This window comes from Ovis canadensis, chromosome 8 (assembly GCF_042477335.2).
Source record: "Ovis canadensis isolate MfBH-ARS-UI-01 breed Bighorn chromosome 8, ARS-UI_OviCan_v2, whole genome shotgun sequence".
In the NCBI taxonomy this organism is placed as follows: domain Eukaryota; kingdom Metazoa; phylum Chordata; class Mammalia; order Artiodactyla; family Bovidae; genus Ovis; species Ovis canadensis.
In genome coordinates, this window is record NC_091252.1 from 57,575,436 (window position 1) to 57,595,892 (window position 20,457).

The 20,457-nt window shown below is 40.5% G+C and overlaps 1 protein-coding gene across 1 annotated transcript; it reads right to left on the minus strand.

Moving 5' to 3' along the window:
- Positions 1 to 1,708: 1,708 nt before the first annotated feature.
- LOC138444798 (U3 small nucleolar RNA-associated protein 14 homolog A-like) lies at positions 1,709 to 5,719 on the minus strand. The gene is given in 5 exon segments (XM_069598263.2): positions 1,709 to 2,516; positions 2,519 to 2,835; positions 2,837 to 3,327; positions 4,899 to 5,089; positions 5,092 to 5,719. Coding segments are annotated over 5 exon segments (2,304 nt in total). The 3' UTR covers positions 1,709 to 1,839.
- Between the last annotated feature and the right edge of the window lie 14,738 nt (positions 5,720 to 20,457).

Consider the following 20,457-nt stretch of genomic DNA (forward strand, 5'->3'; position numbering starts at 1 on the left):
ACAATTTGATCTCTGGTTCCTCTGCCTTTTCTAAAACCAGCTTGAACATCTGGAAGTTCACGGTTCATGTATTGCTGAAGCCTGGCTTGGAGAATTTTGAGCATTACTTTACTAGCATGTGAGATGAGTGCAATTGTGCGGTAGTTTGAGCATTCTTTGGCATTGCCTTTCTTTGGAATTGGAATGAAAACTGACCTTTTCCAGTCCTGTGGCCACTGCTGAGTTTTCCAAATGTGCTGGCATATTGAGTGCAGCACTTTTACAGCATCATCTTTCAGGATTTGAAACCGCTCAACTGGAATTCCATCACCTCCACTAGCTTTCTTCATAGTTATGCTACGGCCCACTTGACTTCACATTCCAAGATGTCTGGCTCTATATTAGTGATCACATCATCATGATTATCTGGGTCATGAAGATCTTTTTTGTACAGTTCTTCCGTGTTTTCTTGCCACCTCTTCTTAATATCTTCTGCTTCTGTTAGGTCCAGACCATTTCTGTCCTTTATCAAGCTCATTTTTGCATGAAATGTTCCCTTGGTATCTCTAATCTTCTTGAAGAGATCTCTAGTCTTTCCCCTTCTGTTGTTTTCCTCTATTTCTTTGCACTGATTGCTGAAGAAGGCTTTCTTATCTCTTCTTGCTATTCTTTGGAACTCCGCATTCAGATGCTTATGTCTTTCCTTTTCTCCTTTGCTTTGGAACAACAGACTGGTTCCAAATAGGAAAAGGAATACGTCAAGGCTATATATTGTCACCCTGCTTATTTAACTTCTATACAGAGTACATCATGAGAAACGCTGGGCTGGAAGAAGCACAAGCTAGAATCAAGATTGCTGGGAGAAATTTCAATAACCTCAGATATGCAGATGACACCACCCTTATGGCAGAAAGTGAAGAGGAACTAAAAAGCTTCTTGATGAAAGTGAAAGAGGAGAGTGAAAAAGTTGTCTTAAAGCTCAACATTCAGAAAACTAAGATCATGGCATCCGGTCCCATCATTTCATGGGCAATAGATGGGGAAACAGTGGAAACAGTGTCAGACTTTATTTTGGGGGGCTCCAAAATCACTGCAGATGGTGATTGCAGCCATGAAATTAAAAGACGCTTACTCCTTGGAAGAAAAGTTATGACCAACCTAGATAGCACATTGAAAAGCAGAGACATTACTTTGCCAACAAAGGTGCATTTAGTCAAGGCTATGGTTTTTCCAGTGGTCATGTATGGATGCGAGAGTTGGACTGTGAAGAAAGCTGAGCGCCGAAGAATTGATGCTTTTGAACTGTGGTGTTGGAGAAGACTCTTGAGAGTCCCTTGGACTGCAAGGAGACCCAACCAGTCCATTCTGAAGGAGATCCGCCCTGGGTTTTCTTTGGAAGGAATGACGCTAAAGCTGAAAAAACGCATGACAAAGCCACAAATCTCAGGCCCATTTAGAGCATTTTTCCTGAGATCTTCAATAGGCCAGCTAGTAGTACAATTAAAGCTTATTTAGCTATAACAAAATGGTAATAAAAGATATTAAGCTTTATGAATCTACTCATAGGCAAATTTATAGTCAAGGGTTCTTATTATTTACGAAGTTAAAGAGAAAGGGAAAATATAATCAAGCTATCAATTTAGGAAAAAAATACCAAGGAGCTTCAGAAAACAGAAAGACATAATCCTTTTTTTTTTTTAATAGACAAAAGTGGCTTTATTTCTAAAATGTGGCTTAACTACACCCATGGTGTGCTAAGCTTGTTTTCAAATCGTCTTGCAGCTTCAAGTAAAACCAGGCCAGTGGAGGAACAGTCATGGCTATTGGTTCCTGGCACCAAGGTGTCACTACTTCAGCAATTCAATCCACACAGTTATTCTCCAGATGTTTTCTGTGATGCATGGAGAGTTGTTTTGGATTCCTCTATACAACAGAGAGGTCCAACCTTGAGGAAGATCGGTAGCCCACATCCTCTGCTTTGATAGGCTTAATGATATGGCCTGGCTTGGTGACAACCTTGGGCATGGTCAGCTTTTGGAAGGCCCTCTGGATGTTCCATGTAAATCCCATGGGGGTCTGGATGGTCCTTTCAAATTGTTGATGGTGTGTGAATGGATGCGGAAGCACCTGCACCTGATGAGCTGCTGCAAAGCTGTTTCGCTTCTCATTGATAATCACGTTTGACAAATTCTTGTCTTTCCTTGGAGGACCCTCAGGGGCTTTAATGAGAAACTGGTGTCTCTTCTTGGCCCTGGGCTTCAGGCCCATACCACCCCACTCGCCCCAGCCAGGCAGAGTCAGGTCTAGGTCCTTTGGCTTACTCACCTCCACAGCTTCCCTCTTCTCTTTCAAGAAGTCTCTGATGACATCATCCCCAGCAAAAGCTTCCTTTATTATCTGCCTTTGATCTCTCTCATCTTCATCTTTCAACTCCTGTACAGTCGTGGGAAATGCCAAGGACTTCACGGAAGGCAATTCTATGGTTAGGAGGTTCTGGAGATCAATCATTTGCTCCTTCCTTTTCTTCTCCTTGGGGTGCCAATATGATTACTTCGATTCTTCCCCAACTGCAGCCCTTCCACTGCAGTTCTGGGAAGCTCCTTGTTTTCAACACACCCTTCCCTGCCCAGCTCCTCCAGCTCGTCCAGAGTCCGAGCTCTCTTTGGCCTCTGCAGCAACATGGGCTCCTCTTCCTCCCTGGCAGGTTCCTCTCTCTGAGCTGTCCTCGCTGAACTCAGTTCTTGTTTCCCTGGCTGATGGTTCTCCGTCATGGGTTTCTGAGACAGTGCCCTCAATTCGGACAACACCTCCTGGCTGCTGGGATCCTTTGTTACAGTCTGTGCACTGGCTCCGCCAGTGCAGAAGCTCAGACTTCTGTCTAAGTGATCGTCTGTCCTCAAATTCTTTCAAGAGAGTTTCTTCCTCCACCACTGCTCTTTCTGCCTCACTTTCAGAAGTCTCCTGGGCTTCAGGCTCAGCAGGATCCTCCAGATCTTTCTGGACCTCAGCCTCTTTGGCATCAGTGAAGTGATTCCAGAACATCCAGGGGTTCAGTCCATTTGCCTTTATCTGCACCCCATTCACCATGTCAGGGACAAGAGGTTCTTCCTCTTCCTCCTGGCCTTCCTCCTCTTCCTCACTCTCAGAGGCCACCCGGACCTTCTGTGTCAGCTCTTTGTTCCTGGCTAGCTGTTCCTGCATAGCCTGGCGAGCCTCCAGGTCATATTTGGCCATAATTGCCGTTGCTTTTGCCCATTTCCCACTGCTCTGGTGCTTAAGGCTCATTCGTTCCATCATTCTGGCCTCGTCAAGGTCTTCTAGTTCTTCTAGTGCTGCAGCAGGATTGACCTTCTGCCAGGAGCCAGCGTGAGGAACTCCGCCCATGGCAAAGGTCATGAGGAAGGAGGCTTCAGCATGCGCAAAGGCAAGATTGAGCCTCAGGAGACCCCCTGTTCCCGAGCATCTAACCCCAAAACCAGAGTGCCTACTTTACTGTTTTATGCTCTCACCTATACCTCTGACTTTACAGGGGGCTGTTCCCCCACCAACTCTCTTGGAGAAGGAGTTAACTTGCAGCTCCAGTTAATAAAAATTCCTGGGCATGATGAGTGTTTCAACTTACAAACTCCTCTGAAAGTTCTCTAGCCTGCCTGAGCAGGTTTGTCCAGCCACATGTGATTGTTTACAGCCTCCCAACTGTGAGAGGCATGAGATGCTTTAAAACTTTCTAAATATAGACTCTTTTGAGAAGTTACACAATTATTAGTATAGTATAATGGGTTGATTAGAAAATACATTGGTGAAGGGTTTTTCATTTTCTGAGCCAATGCTGCTGCTGCTACTGCTGCTGCTAAGTCGCTTCAGTCGTGTCTGACTCTGTGCAACCCCATAGACGGCAGCCCACCAGGCTCCTCCATCCCTGGGATTCTCCAGGCAAGTTCACCAGAGTGGGTTGCCATTTCCTGCTTCAATGCGTGAAAGTGAAAAGTGAAAGTGAAGTCGCTCAGTCGTGTCTGACTCTTTGCAACCCCATGGACTGCAGCCTACCAGGCCCCTCAGTCCATGGGATTTTCCAGGCAAGAGTGCTGGAGTGGGGTGCCATTGCTGCTAAATCTCCATATTCCCTGCCCTTATAATGAATATAACTAGCATATAGGAGAAATAAGTATTAACCTTTTAGTTTAATCATGTTAAACCTTAGGCTAAGTAAATTCCCTTTCTTGATTGTAACCCACTACCCCCTCACCCTATAGGAATGCAACTTTATTTGGAGGGTGGCGCTTGGTTTAAGAAAAAAATCGCCCCTGGAAAAAATAAGTTTTCTGGTTGACTGACCACTATCAGAAAAGGCCATAAAATGTCGTCAGGCCTCATGGCCAGAAGATGATGTAAAACCCATAAGACCTTTGTATACATTTATATGAAGCACCTGATTTTGACAAGGGTCAGGTCTGCTGACCCCCACGTGACTCTGTATTCATCCCTATGTATAACAAAAAGTATATAAGCAAACCTGAAAAATAAAGAAATTGGATCAGTTCCTGGAAAGACTGATTCCCCCGTGTCGTTCTTTCCCCTTCTGGCTGAATTCCCATCTGGAACGTGGGCACTCACCAAGCCTGCTAATTTTGCCTGGGCTTCTAAGATCGGACCGGGGAGGCCTCAATGCCTCCTCTCCTTCGGGAGAATGGAAAGATGCCTGTGGCCTACGTAGGTGGTGCAAATTCCTTGTCTTGGAGTTTTATTGGTATTCCACGTAAACCAAGTTATTCAGCCTCTTTTTCTCCACTAATTTTCCTACTACAGTATTCTTTTCTAATCTCTCTTTATATCTGTAATTAGATAAGGTTTTTCCTAGGACGCCCATTCTGTCTCCCCTTCGAATTACCCTGAAATCACGGGAGCTGAACCCCAGCAACCTTCTGCAGCTTCTCAAAATCTTTTAAGGCTTGCTTGGCCTTTCCTTTCTTCAGAATTCTGTGATACTTTTTGCTTTTGATTCTCTTCTCTCTTCGAGCCCTGGCCTCATAGTAGGATTGCAGGGCCCGGGCCCTTTGAAGCTCTGCTCGGTGCATCTTTACCTCCTCCAGGCTCATAGTTTTGAGAGAGCCTTTTCCATGGGAGTCAGTAAAGGGTATGTCATTGGCTCCCTGTTCTTACAGAGAAGATTAAAAATCTCCTGCTCCAGGGGAGTTCCTGCCTTGCAGCCACTGACCACATGTTCGATGGGAGCAAATGCTGATTGGGGCTTGCTCAGGGGAAAAACCAGCTGCTCTGCTTGCCGGTTCTTCAGAATGACAGGATCCCATTTGGAGAGGATTTGGGAGCTTTTATTGAATGCCACTTCTCTGTGGATCCACTCAGTCTCTTCTCTGTGAAGTGGTAACTCCACAGTCATCTTCGATTTCACTCGATTCAGCTGCTTTTTCACAGCAGCCAATGAGGATGAAGTTTTAACAGGCTCAAGCAGATCTGAAAGGACCATCTTTTCTCCTGATCCTTCAGAACTTACACTGAACTCTGACACCTTCAGTCTAGCCTCAGACCTCTCAGCCAATTTCTGCCTATCCTTTCCATTAAGTGAATTGATTGATTCCAGAAGCTTCTGATGCCTTTTTTCTCCATCTTTGTCCCCTTCATCTTCACTGGTGCTCAAGGGGTAGTCTATTGGCAAATCCTCTAGTTCTTTCTGTTGGTTTGAAGCCAGAAGGTTGCTCTCCACAGCCTGGTTCACCCTCATCTCAGCAGCCTGTCTCTCACGTGGACCAGGAGCAGAAGCCAAAAGACATAATCCTAATAAAATCAGAAATTTAAAAAAGAAACATAGTAGAGTTAATAAGTTCAAGCTTAGTTCTAAAAAAATGAAAGGCAGAAATGGCACAATTAGAGAAAATGAATATTAAAAAGTGACAGAAAATATTTGAAAATTATAAAGTACACCATGGATAATTATAAGCAAATAAATTAAGCAATCTCAGCAAAACAGACAATTTTCTGGAAGAAAAACATAAATTACCAAAACTGACTTAACAATAAAAGGAGAGCCTGACAAGAGCAATGCTGGTGAAATTATCAATAGAGTTATTAAAGAACATCCCCATAAAAGGCTTCAGCCCATTAACCAGGGAATTATTTCAAACATTCAAGGAGCAAAGAATTCCCATGCTGAACATAAGCAGTTACTGTATTGAGGAAAAGAAAAATACTCACATTATTCAGTGGAGTGAATATAGATCCCTGATACCAAAATCTAATAAAGTTAACATGAAAATTAAAATCATAGACCAATTTTACCTATGAATATAGAAATAAAAACACTAAGTATAGTAAAATATTAGCAAAGACAATCCAAGGGGTATTTAAAAAAATCTACAAATTCCAAGTAGTTATTATCCTAGGAGTTTAGAGGGTTCAGTATCAAGGAACTTTTTATTTTATCACATTAGTAGGCTAAATAACAATAACTAGTTTGTTCAACAGGTATTTAAAAGACACGTGATATTCATTCCTATTAATGATAGTTTTAAAAAGGGATAAATGGCTACTTCATTGACATTATTAACAAAATCTTTTCCAAATTAATCCCAACATTATATTTCATATATATATTTTATATTATAATATCTTTTCCCAAATGGAAATCCCTCAGAAATATTGATGTCTAAAATGAAAACACATGCAGCTCTAAAAGAAAGAAGGGGGGGGGGGGAGTTGGGGTAAGTATGAGGATTCTTTGTCCAAATAAGTTGAACAATATTTAAACATATTTCTAACTATAGGATGTCTTGGAAACATTTGTATGGTAATGTGAATTACAAATCTCAATGAACTGCAAACATTTTTTGTACAAAGCACTAATCCCCTCAGAATACAGTTTGACAGTTTGGGAAATGTTGTCCTTTTATATCCAAATCAAATAAGTAGGGTTATCTCTATCACTGCTTCTATTGATTTAAAAATTCTGACCAGAATTTAAATTTTGATTTAAATTTCTGACCAAAAAAAGGATGATGAAGAGTTAGAAAGAGACAAATATTATATGATATCATGTATGTGGAATCTGAAAAATAAGGCAAATGAATGTATATACAAAACAAACAGACTCATGGGCATAAAAAACAAGTTTATGATTACCAAAAGGAGTGGGAAGGGACAAATTAGGGGTATGGGATTAATAGGTACAAACTACTATGTATAAAAAGAAAAACAACAAGAATATATTGTGTACACAGGGAATTATAGCCATTATCTTGAAATGACCTATAATGGAGTATAATCATGAAGAAATGGAATCACTATACTATACACCTGAAATTAACACAGTACTGTAAATTAACTATAATTCAGTGTAAAAAAAAAGAATGACATATAAACTGAACAAAATAGAGTTATGACTATTAACGGAACAAAAATATAGACCATATGATATAATCATATCACAATATAATGATAATTATACTTATAATTATTACAATACATGTACACTCTCAATGGAAATAAAACACATGAACCTTTATGCATGTTCTGGATGAGAAAAGTGGGCTATATGAAAAAATACAAAGGTTTATGAAAATATAAGATGTTTTAGTAAATGAGCAGGCATATGATATTCCCCAATGAAATTTTGAATATTACAAATTTTACAAACATTACAGTCAAACTCCCACTTGGATTTGCAGGGACTTAAAAAGATAGTTTATTGTTCATCTGAAAAATAGAAAGTAAAACCAGGTTTTGTTATACTTTGACAGTGTGGTTTCAATTAGTAAATTGGAAAACAATATGATAAACAAGTCAAAAATCTTTAAATGGATCAACCCAGAAATTCTGTTTTGAAGTTACAGCCAAAGAAAATAATACAAAATCTAGAAGTGTTATATTATGTGTGTAAATATGCTCCATATTTCATTATTCATAATGACAAAAATTCAGGCAAGCCTAAGTGATAATAGCTACCATTTCCAGATCACATACTCACTGAATACATGGCAGAGTTTATAGATATGAAAACTGAGGTTCAGAGAGGAGAAATTACTTCTCTCTGATCACAGAGAAAAAAGTAATTGAGCATGCATTCAAGCCCAGTTTCTAGGGAAGCACATGTTCTTTACATATCTCGTGCTGCTACTAAAGCAGTAAAAACAAGGGACTATTTAAATAAGTATCTCTCATCTGGTTTTCTGGAGAAGGCAATGGCAACCAACCCATTCCAGTACTCTTGCCTGGAAAATCCCATGGACGGAGTAGCCTGGTAGGCTGCAGACCATGGGGTCGCGAAGAGTCGGACCCGACTGAGCGACTTCACTTTCACTTTTCACTTTCATGCATTGGAGAAGGAAATGGCAACCCACTCTGGTGAACTTGTCTGGAGAATCCCAGAGACGGCGGAGCCTGGTGGGCTGCCGTCTCTGGGGTCACACAGAGCCGGACACAACTGAAGCGATTCAGCAGCAGCATCTGTTTTTCAGTGTTAAGACCCTTCACAAATAAGACATAAAGATTTTGTAGTAAAATGGTCAATGTTCATAATATTGTGAACTGAAAGGAGATAAAAGCATATATGTACACTGTAGCAACTGAAAGGAAAACCCAGATGCTCAGAAAAAAAGACTGGAAGAAAACACCAAAATGCTAGCAATTTTTCATTAGGGGGATGACTTTGTAGACATTTTTTCCTCTTGTTTCCAATTTGTTGATAAGGTATTATAGCTATATTAATTTTATCATTAAAAAAGGTAAGCTGATAAAACAAAAAAATAAGTAAAAATAATATACAGGAGCAAACTCCAAAAGGGCATCCCTGATAGCTCAGTTGGTAAAGAATCCGCTTATGATGCAGGAGACCATAGTTTCATTCCTGGGTCAGGAAGATCCCCCAGAGAAGGGATAGGCTACCCACTCCAGTATTCTTGGGCTTCCTTTGTGGCTCAGCAGGTAAAGAATCTGCCCACAATCCAGGAGACCTGGGTTCAATCCCTGGGTTGGGAAGATCCCCTGGAGAAGGAAAAGGCTACCCATTCCAGTATTCTGGTCTGGAGAATTCCAGGGTCCCAAAGGGTTGGACACGACTGAGTGACTTTCACTTAAACTCCAAAAGAGAAGGAAAGTCCTCTGTCTAAAACAAAATTTGTTTCTTTTATAGCACTTTGTAGGTACTTTGCACGTATTATGAACTAAACAAATGTGCTGTGATTAGACTGAAGCATATTCATGTACAACATTTAGCTTTTTGCAAGAAACTGAATGCTCACCAAACAGTGTTGGACAGGGAACAAAACAACAACAACAACAAAAAACCTTATCTGATTGAAATTACAAGGAAGATAGGATAAATACAGTATCTATTTGAAATTTGGCTTCAGCATCATAGTATATTGATTTTATAATGTCCAGAGCAACTAAACAGCAAAAACACATATTATGCCACACAGTACACTGTCTGAAGTTACTTTGGTCATCACCTAAATTTCAGAGAAGAGGTAAGGGGCATAGAGACACTATCAAAGAAAATTGATTTTTTACAGCTAATAACCTGTGCTTGGTGGCAGAACACAGCATCAGAATCACCATTCTGTGTTCAGATAATTTCACCGGCCTTCCCTGCTGTTCGTCCAACACCCCCACAGTTCTCCATCTGCCGCCAGCCACCTCCTGTCCCAGACTTTCTGATGACCACCACACAAGTAGGTTTCAAAACGTGACCCAGTAATTTGTATGGCATCTTTGATCCTCAGCACTTTTTTACTACAATACAGAGATTAAAGCCTCAGGAAGGGAAAAATGGTGACATATCTTTCAGGGAAATTGAATTTTTCCTACCAGAGGTGAGAACACTTAAGGGGGCACTTTATCCCCAGTACAACATTTCCCCTACTTTAGGAAAGCAGTTTGGCCTGGAATGGAAGCAACGTCCTCTGGACTCAACTCTCAGCCCTCCTCTCTAGCAAGGTTATTTATTACTATGTGAGCACTCTTCCCATGTTTAGATGCAGTTAAGATGAGCACCATTAGAGAACAGGCTTAACATCTGGATTAAACCTACATAAAGTCCCCAGGCAGAGCCGCAGGCAGCTGAGGCTCAGGCAGCTGCTAGCAGTACCCTTGAGTAAAAGGATCCCCAGGTACCCATCCCCTGGTATTCATTTCCTGGTACCTATCCCCTGGGACTCATCCCCTGGTACCCATCCCCTGGGACTCATCCCCTGGGACTCATGGGCTTCACAGGTGGTGCTGGTGGTAAAGAATCTGCCTGCCAATGCAGAAGATGTAAGTGATGCAGGTTTGATCTCTGGGTTGGGAAGATCCTCTGGAGAAGGAAATAGCAACCCACCCCAGTATCCTTGCCTGGGAGATTCCAAAGACAGAGGAGCCTGGGGAGGGGTACAGTCCATGGGGTCACAAAGAGTCAAACACGACTGAACATGGAGTCACAAAGAGTCAAACACGACTGAGCATGTTGCATCCGCCTTCTTCCTCTCCTTCCTTCCTCTTCTGGTTCACACATCTTTCTCTCAACCCACTCCCTCTGCCCCTAGACCAAGACTCCCACTCCCTGAAGCTGACATCACTCAAGTATTGATCTGATTTAAGCAGCACATAAGCATGAGTTTGTGACAGACAGACTTAGTCCTCCCAGTGGTGTTGACACTCCAAATTTCCACCAACTCATATTGACCCCGGGGGAAGTAATCTTTAGAAGTCACCGTCCTAAAGCATAGGAAATTCAGGGAATCACTGCCATGTAACCATATTCTCTGAGCATCAACTTCCGTGAGGCCCACACCCAACTCATGAGCTTTGTGAGTGATTTTGCACCCTGGTTGAATTCTGGTAAAAATCTAGAACACCAGGATTAGCTCAGTGCAAAATTGACACCAAAATCAGAATTCCTCTACTGTTCCAGGTCTTTTCCACTGTTTTAATTTCATTTTTTCATTGATGTTACCTTTGTTTCTAAATTAATTTTAAAAGTCATACTAGCCACAAACCGTAACTTCAAAATCAGATAGAATGGAAAGACCGTAATATCCCCAGCTTCCCTGGGTTGTTTTTTCTTTCTTTTCAAAATAGATGACACTGGAAATTAAATTGACTTTTTTTTTTTTTTTACTTAAAATCCCAGTGCACCTCAAACTGAAGAAAAGAAACTATTAGTACTCAGGTAACCTAGAAGCCACTTTTGCAATCAACAGAAGAAAAAAAAAAACAACAACAACAAATTGCTATTGTTTGCCCTGTCAAGGCTGGTTTAATAGGATTTTCCAATACATAAATTAGAGATCTTGAAGAGTGAAGGCTGCATGTGAAAGAGATATATGTGCTTCAGGATCTGTGATTTGGACAACTCTGCTCTAGAAATTAAGAGATTTTACAGGAGCACCAGAAATGGGGTTAAGACTATATATAATATAGATATAAATGTAGATACAAATATATAGATAACATTCTGCCAATGACTAATGTTCTGGAATTTATAATTCAAGAACACTTCAAAATGATCCCTAAAATGAATTCTAACTATCAAAAATATTTGTAAAACAGTAAAGAGAGTGAAATCTTTGCTAAACCAAGCAAGAATTGTCCCAGCAAAGAAGAAGGACCTCTCTTTGCTTCTTAGGGGCTCTTTTGTGATTACATATGATTATATACATGAAGGTAAAGAGTAATATATAATGTTCTCCTTCAAAAACCTTGTAATCAGAGCTGCTCAATTAGAAGATTCTGGGTAATTAATGCAAGGGCAGAGATATTTAATCTGGGGAAGAAATAATGTCAGCACAAGAGATAAATAAAAGTGTCCTTAAGTCTAGTTAAAATCTTTGTTCAAAACTCTGCAATTATGCTGATGAAAGGGTATTCAGTTCAGTTCAGTTCAGTTCAGTCGCTCAGTCATGTCCGGCTCTTTGCGACCCCATGAATCGCAGAACACCAGGCCTCCCTGTCCATCACCAACTCCCGGAGTTCACTCAGACTCATGTCCATCGAGTCAGTGATGCCATCCAGCCACCTCATCCTCTGTCGTCCCCTTCTCCTCCTGCCCCCAATCCCTCCCAGCATCAGGGTCTTTTCCAATGAGTCAACTCTTTGCATGAGGTGACCAAAGCACTGGAGTTTCAGCTTTAGCATCATTCCTTCCAAAGAAATCCCAGGGCTAATCTCCTTCAGAATGGACTGGTTGGATCTCCTTGCAGTCCAAGGGACTCTCAAGAGTCTTCTCCAACACCACAGTTCAAAAGCATCAATTCTTCCCCACTAATCTTTTTTTAGAGTCCAAACTCTCACATCCATACATGACTATTGGAAAAACCATAGCCTTGACTAGACGGACCTTTGTTGGCAAAGTAATGTCTCTGCTTTTTAATATGCTATCTAGGTTGGTAGCTTCATTCATTTTCTCAAAAGGGAAACATGGCTATTACCTTTTCCCTATTTGGGACAAAAAGGAAATGGAGTCCACACACTTTCTGAAAAGAGATTTTACATTTTTCTTCTTCTCTTTCCCAGCTGGCAGTGTTGAGAGTCAGGGCACAGAAGGAAGAACATGTCCTCAAGTCTACATACATGAAGGGCTAACTCAGGCAAAGAAGGTGCTTTTAATTAAGAACCAAATGGTACCTTTAATTATCTCCAGTGTTTCAAATAGGATGCGTATACTGCCTGTGATTTCAATCAGAAATCATGGATCAGAAAGTTGCTTATCACAAAGTTCATATGAATTCCCAGAGCCATCTAGAGGAGAAAGAAGGAGAAGAGGAGGAACACAAAGCAGAACTCCCTTTCTGAGCATCATTGTACGACAAGCATTCTGTTTGGTGTGTGTGCTTTATACTTACTGTATGTTATGTTGGTATGTCTCTACAATGAGTTCCAAGAAAGATAAAAAGACCATTCAGATTTTTTTAAAAAAATCAATCTAAATGGGAGACTGTGGTTACATTAAACTATTAATAACTATAAACTATAAATAAAGTGCTATAATAAACTATAATTAAAGCATTATTCTCTCAGTCGTTTCTGACTCTTTGCAACCCCATGGACTATAGCCCTCAAGGCTACTTTGTCCATGGAATTCTCCAGGCAAGAATACTGGACTGGGTAGCCATTTCCTTCTCCATGGAACCTTCCCGACTTAGGGATCGAACCCAGGCCCACTGCACTGCAAGCAGATTCTTTACAATCTGAGCCACCAGAGAAGCCAAAACTATAAACAACAATAGCTAAGAACAGAATAGCTAAGCAATAGCTAAGAAAAGACATTTCTTCTTTTATGAATTGCTCAAGGTGTTTGTTTAACCTATTGATATATATTTGAGAGGCCTAATATTTGGAAGGACATAGGATTTATTTTTAAATATGACATTTATTACTCCAGTCTGAATTCCTGGGGAAACACAAGCTCTCTAGTTTGAACCTCTCCAGAAGCCATGTGAATTAAGAATCATTTCTACTATGTGTTTTCACTTCAGTTTAATTGGCTTGAAGGAAGGTAGGGGAGAAAAACTGCCTCTACAAATATTGCCCACCTACATTTTACAACTGATAAATATCAACAAAACAATGATTCTGGGATGTTAGTATTTATAAGAGTTGCCCAAATGGTGCATATGTGTGTGCACCACATTTTAATATGGCAGATTTGGAGAAAGGCCAAGGAATGTGCATTCTTGAAAACACCCCTGATGATTCTGACGTATACAGCTGAGATCATACCATAAAAATGCCCACCTAACGTTTGGAGGTTAACATGACACAATGACACTGGCCACAGTTACTCTTACATAGGCTTTGTTCCAGCTACAGAAAAGTCAGCTAGCTCAGTCAACACTGGTTGGATTAATTAATTGACCCAATGAAATCAAGACTGAAGCAAAAGTTGAGTCTGGGACATAGACTTAGGGCTGCCAACTAAGCTAGAATGCAGCCCAAGTCACAGCAACCTAAAACTTCACTACAGATTGTCCCTACTCATCCCCATTTCAACCTTTCTAACTTTTTCAAAAGAACAGCATCTATAGCAACAGCTTTTATTATAGCATCCAACTGTGACAAATTATTACTTAGCAACAAATCTGGAATTCCCCAGCTCGGCAAGGCTGGGGGGAGTTGGTGCTACATGAAGAAGGTCAGAAGCTGTCTGCTGCAGCAAGCCACACCTGTGCTCACAGCACATCTTATCTTTCTCCTTTGCTTGGCTGAAACTAGATATTCAAAAATATCTTCCCTAATCTGGTTCTTTGCATTATGCTTTGCTGGCAGTTTGAAAATCTCTTTAACAAGTTGATACCTATGGGCCAGGTGAAAACTTTCTTGCTAAACTTTTGGCTTCCTAGAGTCCTAAAAGTCTTGCAGGGACTTCCCTAGCAGTGCAATGGCTAAGGCTTCGCCCTCCAATGCAGAGGGTGGGGGTTCGATCCCTGGTTGGGGAACTAAGACCCCACTTGCCTCATGTCAAAAACAAAACAAAACAAAACAAAACCCAGAACATAAAACAACAGAAGCAATATTGTAACAACTGCAATAAAGACTTTAAAAATGGGTTTCCCTGGTGGCTCAGATGGTAAGGAATCTGCCCACAATGCAGAAGACCAGGTTCAATCCCTGGGTTGGGAAGATCCCCTGGAGAAGGGAATGGCACCCCACTCTAGTATTCTTGCCTAGAGAATTCCATGAACAGAGGAGCTTGGTGGGCTATAGTTCACAGGGTCGCAAAGAGTCAGACATGACTGAACGACTAAGCACACACACACATAGTCACTATAGTTATTAATACTGACTTGTATGACTCATTGGAAAAGACCCTGATGCTGGGAGAGATTGGGGGCAGGAGGAGAAGGGGACGACAGAGGATGAGATGGCTGGATGGCATCACCGACTCGATGCACACGAGTTTGGGTGAACTCCGGGAGTTGGTGATGGACAGGGAGGCCTGGCGTGCTGCAATTCATGGGGTTGCCAAGAGTCGGACACAACTGAGCAACTAAACTGAACTGAATTGAACTGTATATTAGAAATGTGCTGGGAGCAGATCTTAGTTGTTCCCTCATGTCCCCACACCCCAAAAGCAACTCTGTGAAGTGATGAATACATTAATTAGTTTGACTGTGAAGTTAACATAAAAAAAAAATCTTAAAGTCTCCCTCCCAATTCCACTTCCAAAGACAGGAATAAAAATGTCAAGAAATGCATACTTCCTGGCAAGAATATGCCTGCCACTGTTCCAAAAGAACCACCCCCCTTGCCCTGCTGACTCCTCTGGACAGCCCCAGTCCTGCCTTTCACGCACCTGTCTGCGCTCACGATTCAGTGAGCACGCCTTTCACATTAGCACTAATGGAAAGTAGGCTTGTGCCCTGAGGAGATAATGGGCCAGCCCACCTAAAGAAATAAGCCGTCTAAATGCCTGAGGCAAATTGGTACCTGCCCAAGAAACATCTCAGCAGGTAACACTGGGGCAGTCCCACCCAGTTAAATCAGACAGGGTACTTACCTTCCTACCCATTTTCCTTCTCCATCCTTAAAACTCAGAGAAATGGGATGCACTCCAGCTAAGCTTATCTGGAAACTTTTAACTTTCATTCTCCCTCATGGAAAGAAAAGGATTTTGAAAGGAAAATTTAATGAAACTTCAAACCTCACTAACTGTCCCCACAGGGGCAGGCTACTGGCAATGAATCACAGGCTACCCTGCCTAGTGGGAAAGGTAAGCTGACACTTGACTTGAAATCTTAGAGCCAACCTGGGTCAGCAGCTCCTGCTTGGGGGCCTGTAAGGAGGTTCCTCTGTTATACCCAAAATGCAGCTTTAACAGGCATGAGAACTTGTTCTGTCACTCTACCAACTCTCCCTCCAAGACTTATTTGTATTTATCAAGCATTTGCATCAAGAATTTCCATCTCATGTAAGCAAATGCATTAACAAGGAAATAAAGTATTTCTTCATTTTGCTTTCTGCATCAGATGAACTTCTCTGACCTCTGAACTTCCAGTAAATCTTCATAATATTCAAGAAAGCCAAAAAGTCAGGAAAACTAAGTCTTGATTGGAATGCAATGTGTGTATATATATATGCATTTCTTGACATTTTTATTCCTGTCTTTGGAATATATATATATATATATACACAATGTATATTGTGTATATTCAGTATATATACATAATATATATACCTAGAAACAACATATATATGTACACATATATACACAGTGAGGTGATAGAAAGGACAATAATCATATTCTTGCACAGTATTTCTTAATTTTTCCAGTGAAACTTCACATCTCCTATTCTTCTCAGTGCAAGCATCACCATTTCTGACCTGAAATATTTTCCAGATATTAAAATGTAATTGTAATTATTTCTATAGGAAAATATCAGGCTGAAAAGAGCAAATTTCAATGGGCTTTCTGACAATGTTACTCTTTTAAACTAGATTTAACAAGCAGTCTTCATGAGTTCAGTGAAGAAAATCACAGTGATAAGCCTCCCTTTCTTCCCACAATAACCAACATGGAATTTCTATGACCAGTTTTCTAACTCCTGTTTTCACCTACCAGTCCTACAGACAGCCTGTCTTTCCCCAGTCTAATTTCCCAGCTGCACCCTAAGTCCACGTTGTCATCAAAGTTCACATTGACTTTTCCAACATGTGTTTCCTAACAGTAAATGGCATTGCTAGATTTTGACAGTCATGGTAGACATATAAATTTGTGACTAATAAAATAGCTAGAATAATAATTACTATTTATTGAACATTTTGAGTACACAAATTATGTGCCAGATACTGATAACTACATGAGCGCCGAAGAATTGATGTGTTGGACTATGGTGTTGGAGAAGACTTTTGAGAGTCCCTTGGACTGCAAGGAGATCCAACCAGTCCATTCTGAAGGAGATCAGCCCTGGGACTTCTTTGGAAGGAATGATGCTAAAGCTGAAACTCCAGTACTTTGGCCACCTCATGCGAAGAGTTGACTCATTGGAAAAGACTCCAATGCTGGGAGAGATTGGGGGCAGGAGGAGAAGGGGACGACAGAGGATGAGATGGCTGGATGGCATCACTGACTCAATGGACGTGAGTCTGAGTGAACTCCGGGAGTTGGTGATGGACAGGGAGGCCTGGCATGCTGCGATTCATGGGGTCACAAAGAGTCGGACACGACTGAGTGACTGAACTGAACTGAACTGAAAATAACTACAATGCAAAGTAGGTATTAGACCCATTTCATAAAAGACCAAACTGCAGAGATGTTCAATTACACACATAGTTTTATATGGCCCGTAGCCAAAAAAAATTAGATTCAAAATGAGGTCTGTTTCGTAAAAAATACCCACAGTCTTCTTAATGAATAGACAGGAGTCTACCTCTTTGTAGTATCAACAAATTCTTTCTTAGGCTTGACATTACTAGCCAGGAAGAAGGCCTACCCAGGCTTTCTTATTTAACAGCTTTTTGTTTTAACCATGGCCATGATTACCACTGCTGCTGTTGCTGCTACTAACACATCTCTTAATTACACAAATCCTGTTAATGTTTTTACTAATTTCATGTTTGATAAACAATAATATTCAACAAGAAACTCTTAGCACAAAATCAAGTGTGCCTACACAAACACTCTGAAGATGTTTCAGAAATTCTTAGAAGAATGATCTTGGTATCATTTTGGCCAAGCTTCATGAAAAGCATCCATGATAGATGCTCACCGTGTTATTTACGACATTTCTGCTACATGCATTTGTTGCTGTTTTTGTTGTATGTTTTTAAACTTGCTTCCCACCTCCTCCCTCTCCCACTGACTAGGTACTAGACAGTGTTTTGCCCTAGCGGAAGTTCAGCAAATGTTTGTTTGATCTGACTCGAACCATTAGCTATACAGTCATTCTCTGAAATGCGTAGATGGGTGAAATAATCCATCCAGCGAGCTGTTAATCTGCTAAACTATCAATTAAGGGCACAGCCATCCATAACAGCAATCATTAAAGACTACTAAATCATTTATCTTGAAGTCTGTAAAACAGATTTCTGTTGGCAGACTTGAACAGCTCAAAGCATCTGCGATATGAATGAATAGGTCAATAATCCATATATTAAATGGTCACTGAGTACTAAAACTCTTTGAAATGATAGGCCATTAAGGCTAAGTCAGTTTCTTTTATAGATTGAAAACTCACTTTCCAAATATTCTCTAGATATGAATTTCTATGGATGAATTGAGAAAGTATGTGCTCATTCTTTTACTCAGAAAGTATGTATTGAATACCTGCCATATCAATGCAACACAATTTATGAAGTGTATAAGAAAAAAATGTTGTCCTTAAAGAGCTTACAATCTAGTTGAAGTATCATCTAAGTAGGTGATATTATAGCAATTTTTTATTATTTGTGAACTTTTCAAAATATTTTTATAATCTTTTGACCCCTTTAACTCATTTCTCCACCAATACCTCCCACCTCTGGTAAATACCAATTTGTTTTCCGCATCTATGTACTTGGTTTCTTGTCTGTCTGTTTTAGATTCCACATGTAAGAAAGATCATATGGCTTTGCCTTTGTTTGATTTATGTCACTTAGCGTAACCATATTGTTGCAAGTGGCAAAATTTTATTCTTTTCATTGTTAGAAGACTATTGCTTCTTGGCAGGAAAGCTATGACAAGCCTAGACAGCATGTTAAAAACCAAAGATGTCACTCTGCCAACAAAGGTCTGTATAGTCATAGATATGGTTTTCCAGTAGTCATGTACAGATGTGAGAGTAGGACCATAAAGAAAGTCTGAGTGCCTAAGAATTTATACTTTCGAACTGCGGTACTGGAGAAGATTCTTGAGAGTCCCTTGGACAGCAAGGGGATCAAACCAGTCAATCTTAAAGGAAAACATCGCTGAATATTCACTGGAAGGACTGATGCTGAAGCTGAAGCTCCAATACTTTGGCCATCTGATATGAACAGCCAACTCATTGGAAAAGACCCTGATGCTGGGAAAGACTGAAGGCAGAAGGAGAAGAGGGTGACAGAGGATGAGATGTCTGGATGGCATCAGTGATTCAATGGACATGAACTTGGGCAAATTTAAGGAGATGGTGAGGGACGGGGAAGCCTGTCATGCTACAGTCCGTGTGATCGCGAAGAGTCGGACATGACTTGGTAACTGAATAACAACAACAATGGCTGAATAATATTCATTTATATATACATAGGCTTCCCAGGTGGTGCTAATGGTAAAGAACCTCCCTGCCAATGCAGGAGATGAAAGAGACACAGGTTTCATCCCGGGTCAGGAAGATCCACTGCAGGAGGGCATGGCAGTCCACTCCAGGATTCTTGCCTGGAGAATCCCACAGACAGAGGAGCCTGGTGGGCTATAGTCCATAGAGCTGCAAAGAGTCGGGCACAACCGAAGCAACTTAGCACACGCACACACACACACACACACACACACACACACACAATTATGCCACAATTTGTTCTCCATTCATCTGTTAATGGACACTTAGGTTGTTTCCATATCTTAGTTGTTGTAAATAATGCTGTAAAGAACGTGGGGGTGCATTTTGCTTTTCAAGTTAGTGTTTTCCTTTTCTTATGATAAATATCCAAAAATAGAATTCCTGGATCATATAGTAGTCCTACTTTTTATTGTCTGTGGAACCTCCATACTGCTTTCCAAAGAGGCTATACCATGTTACATTCCCACAAGAGTGCACAAGGGTTCCCTTTTCTTCATCTCTTTGTCAATACTTATTTCCTGTCTCTTTGATAATTGCTATTTTAATATGTGTGAGGTGATATCTCATTGTAGTTTTGATTTGCATTTCTCTAATGATCAGTGCTGTTGAGCAGTTTTTCCTGTACCTATTGGCCATTTGGATGCCGTCTTTGGAAAAACGTTTATTCAGATCTGCCCATTTTTCCATCAAATTTTTGTTATTAATTTCTTTATATATTTTAGACATTAACTCCTTATCAGATATGTGATTTGCAAATACCTTCTTCCATTCATAGTTTGCCTTTTTATTTTGTTGATGGATCCTTTTACTGTCCAGAAGCCCACTTGTGTGTGTTTGACTTTTTTTTTATTGCTTTTATTTTTGGTATCAGATTCAAAAATTCGTCACTAAGAAATAAGTTAAAGGAGCTTATCACCTACCTTTTCTTCTAAAAGTTTTAAGGCTTCAGGTCTTATGATCAAGTCTTTAATTCACTGGGGTTAGGTTTTGTGGATGGTGTGGGATGGTGGTCCAATTTCATTATTTTTTATGTGGCTGTCCAATTCCCCAGCACCACTTATTGAAGAGACTGTTCTTTCCATAGGATATATTCTTGGTTCCTTCATTATAAACAACTTAACCATATATGCATGGTTTTTTCCTGGGTTCTCTATTTTGTTTTATTGATCCATATGTATGCTTTTATGCCAATATCATACTTTTAATGGCCATAATCTTTTAATATACTTTGAAATCAGAGAGTCTGATACTTCCATCT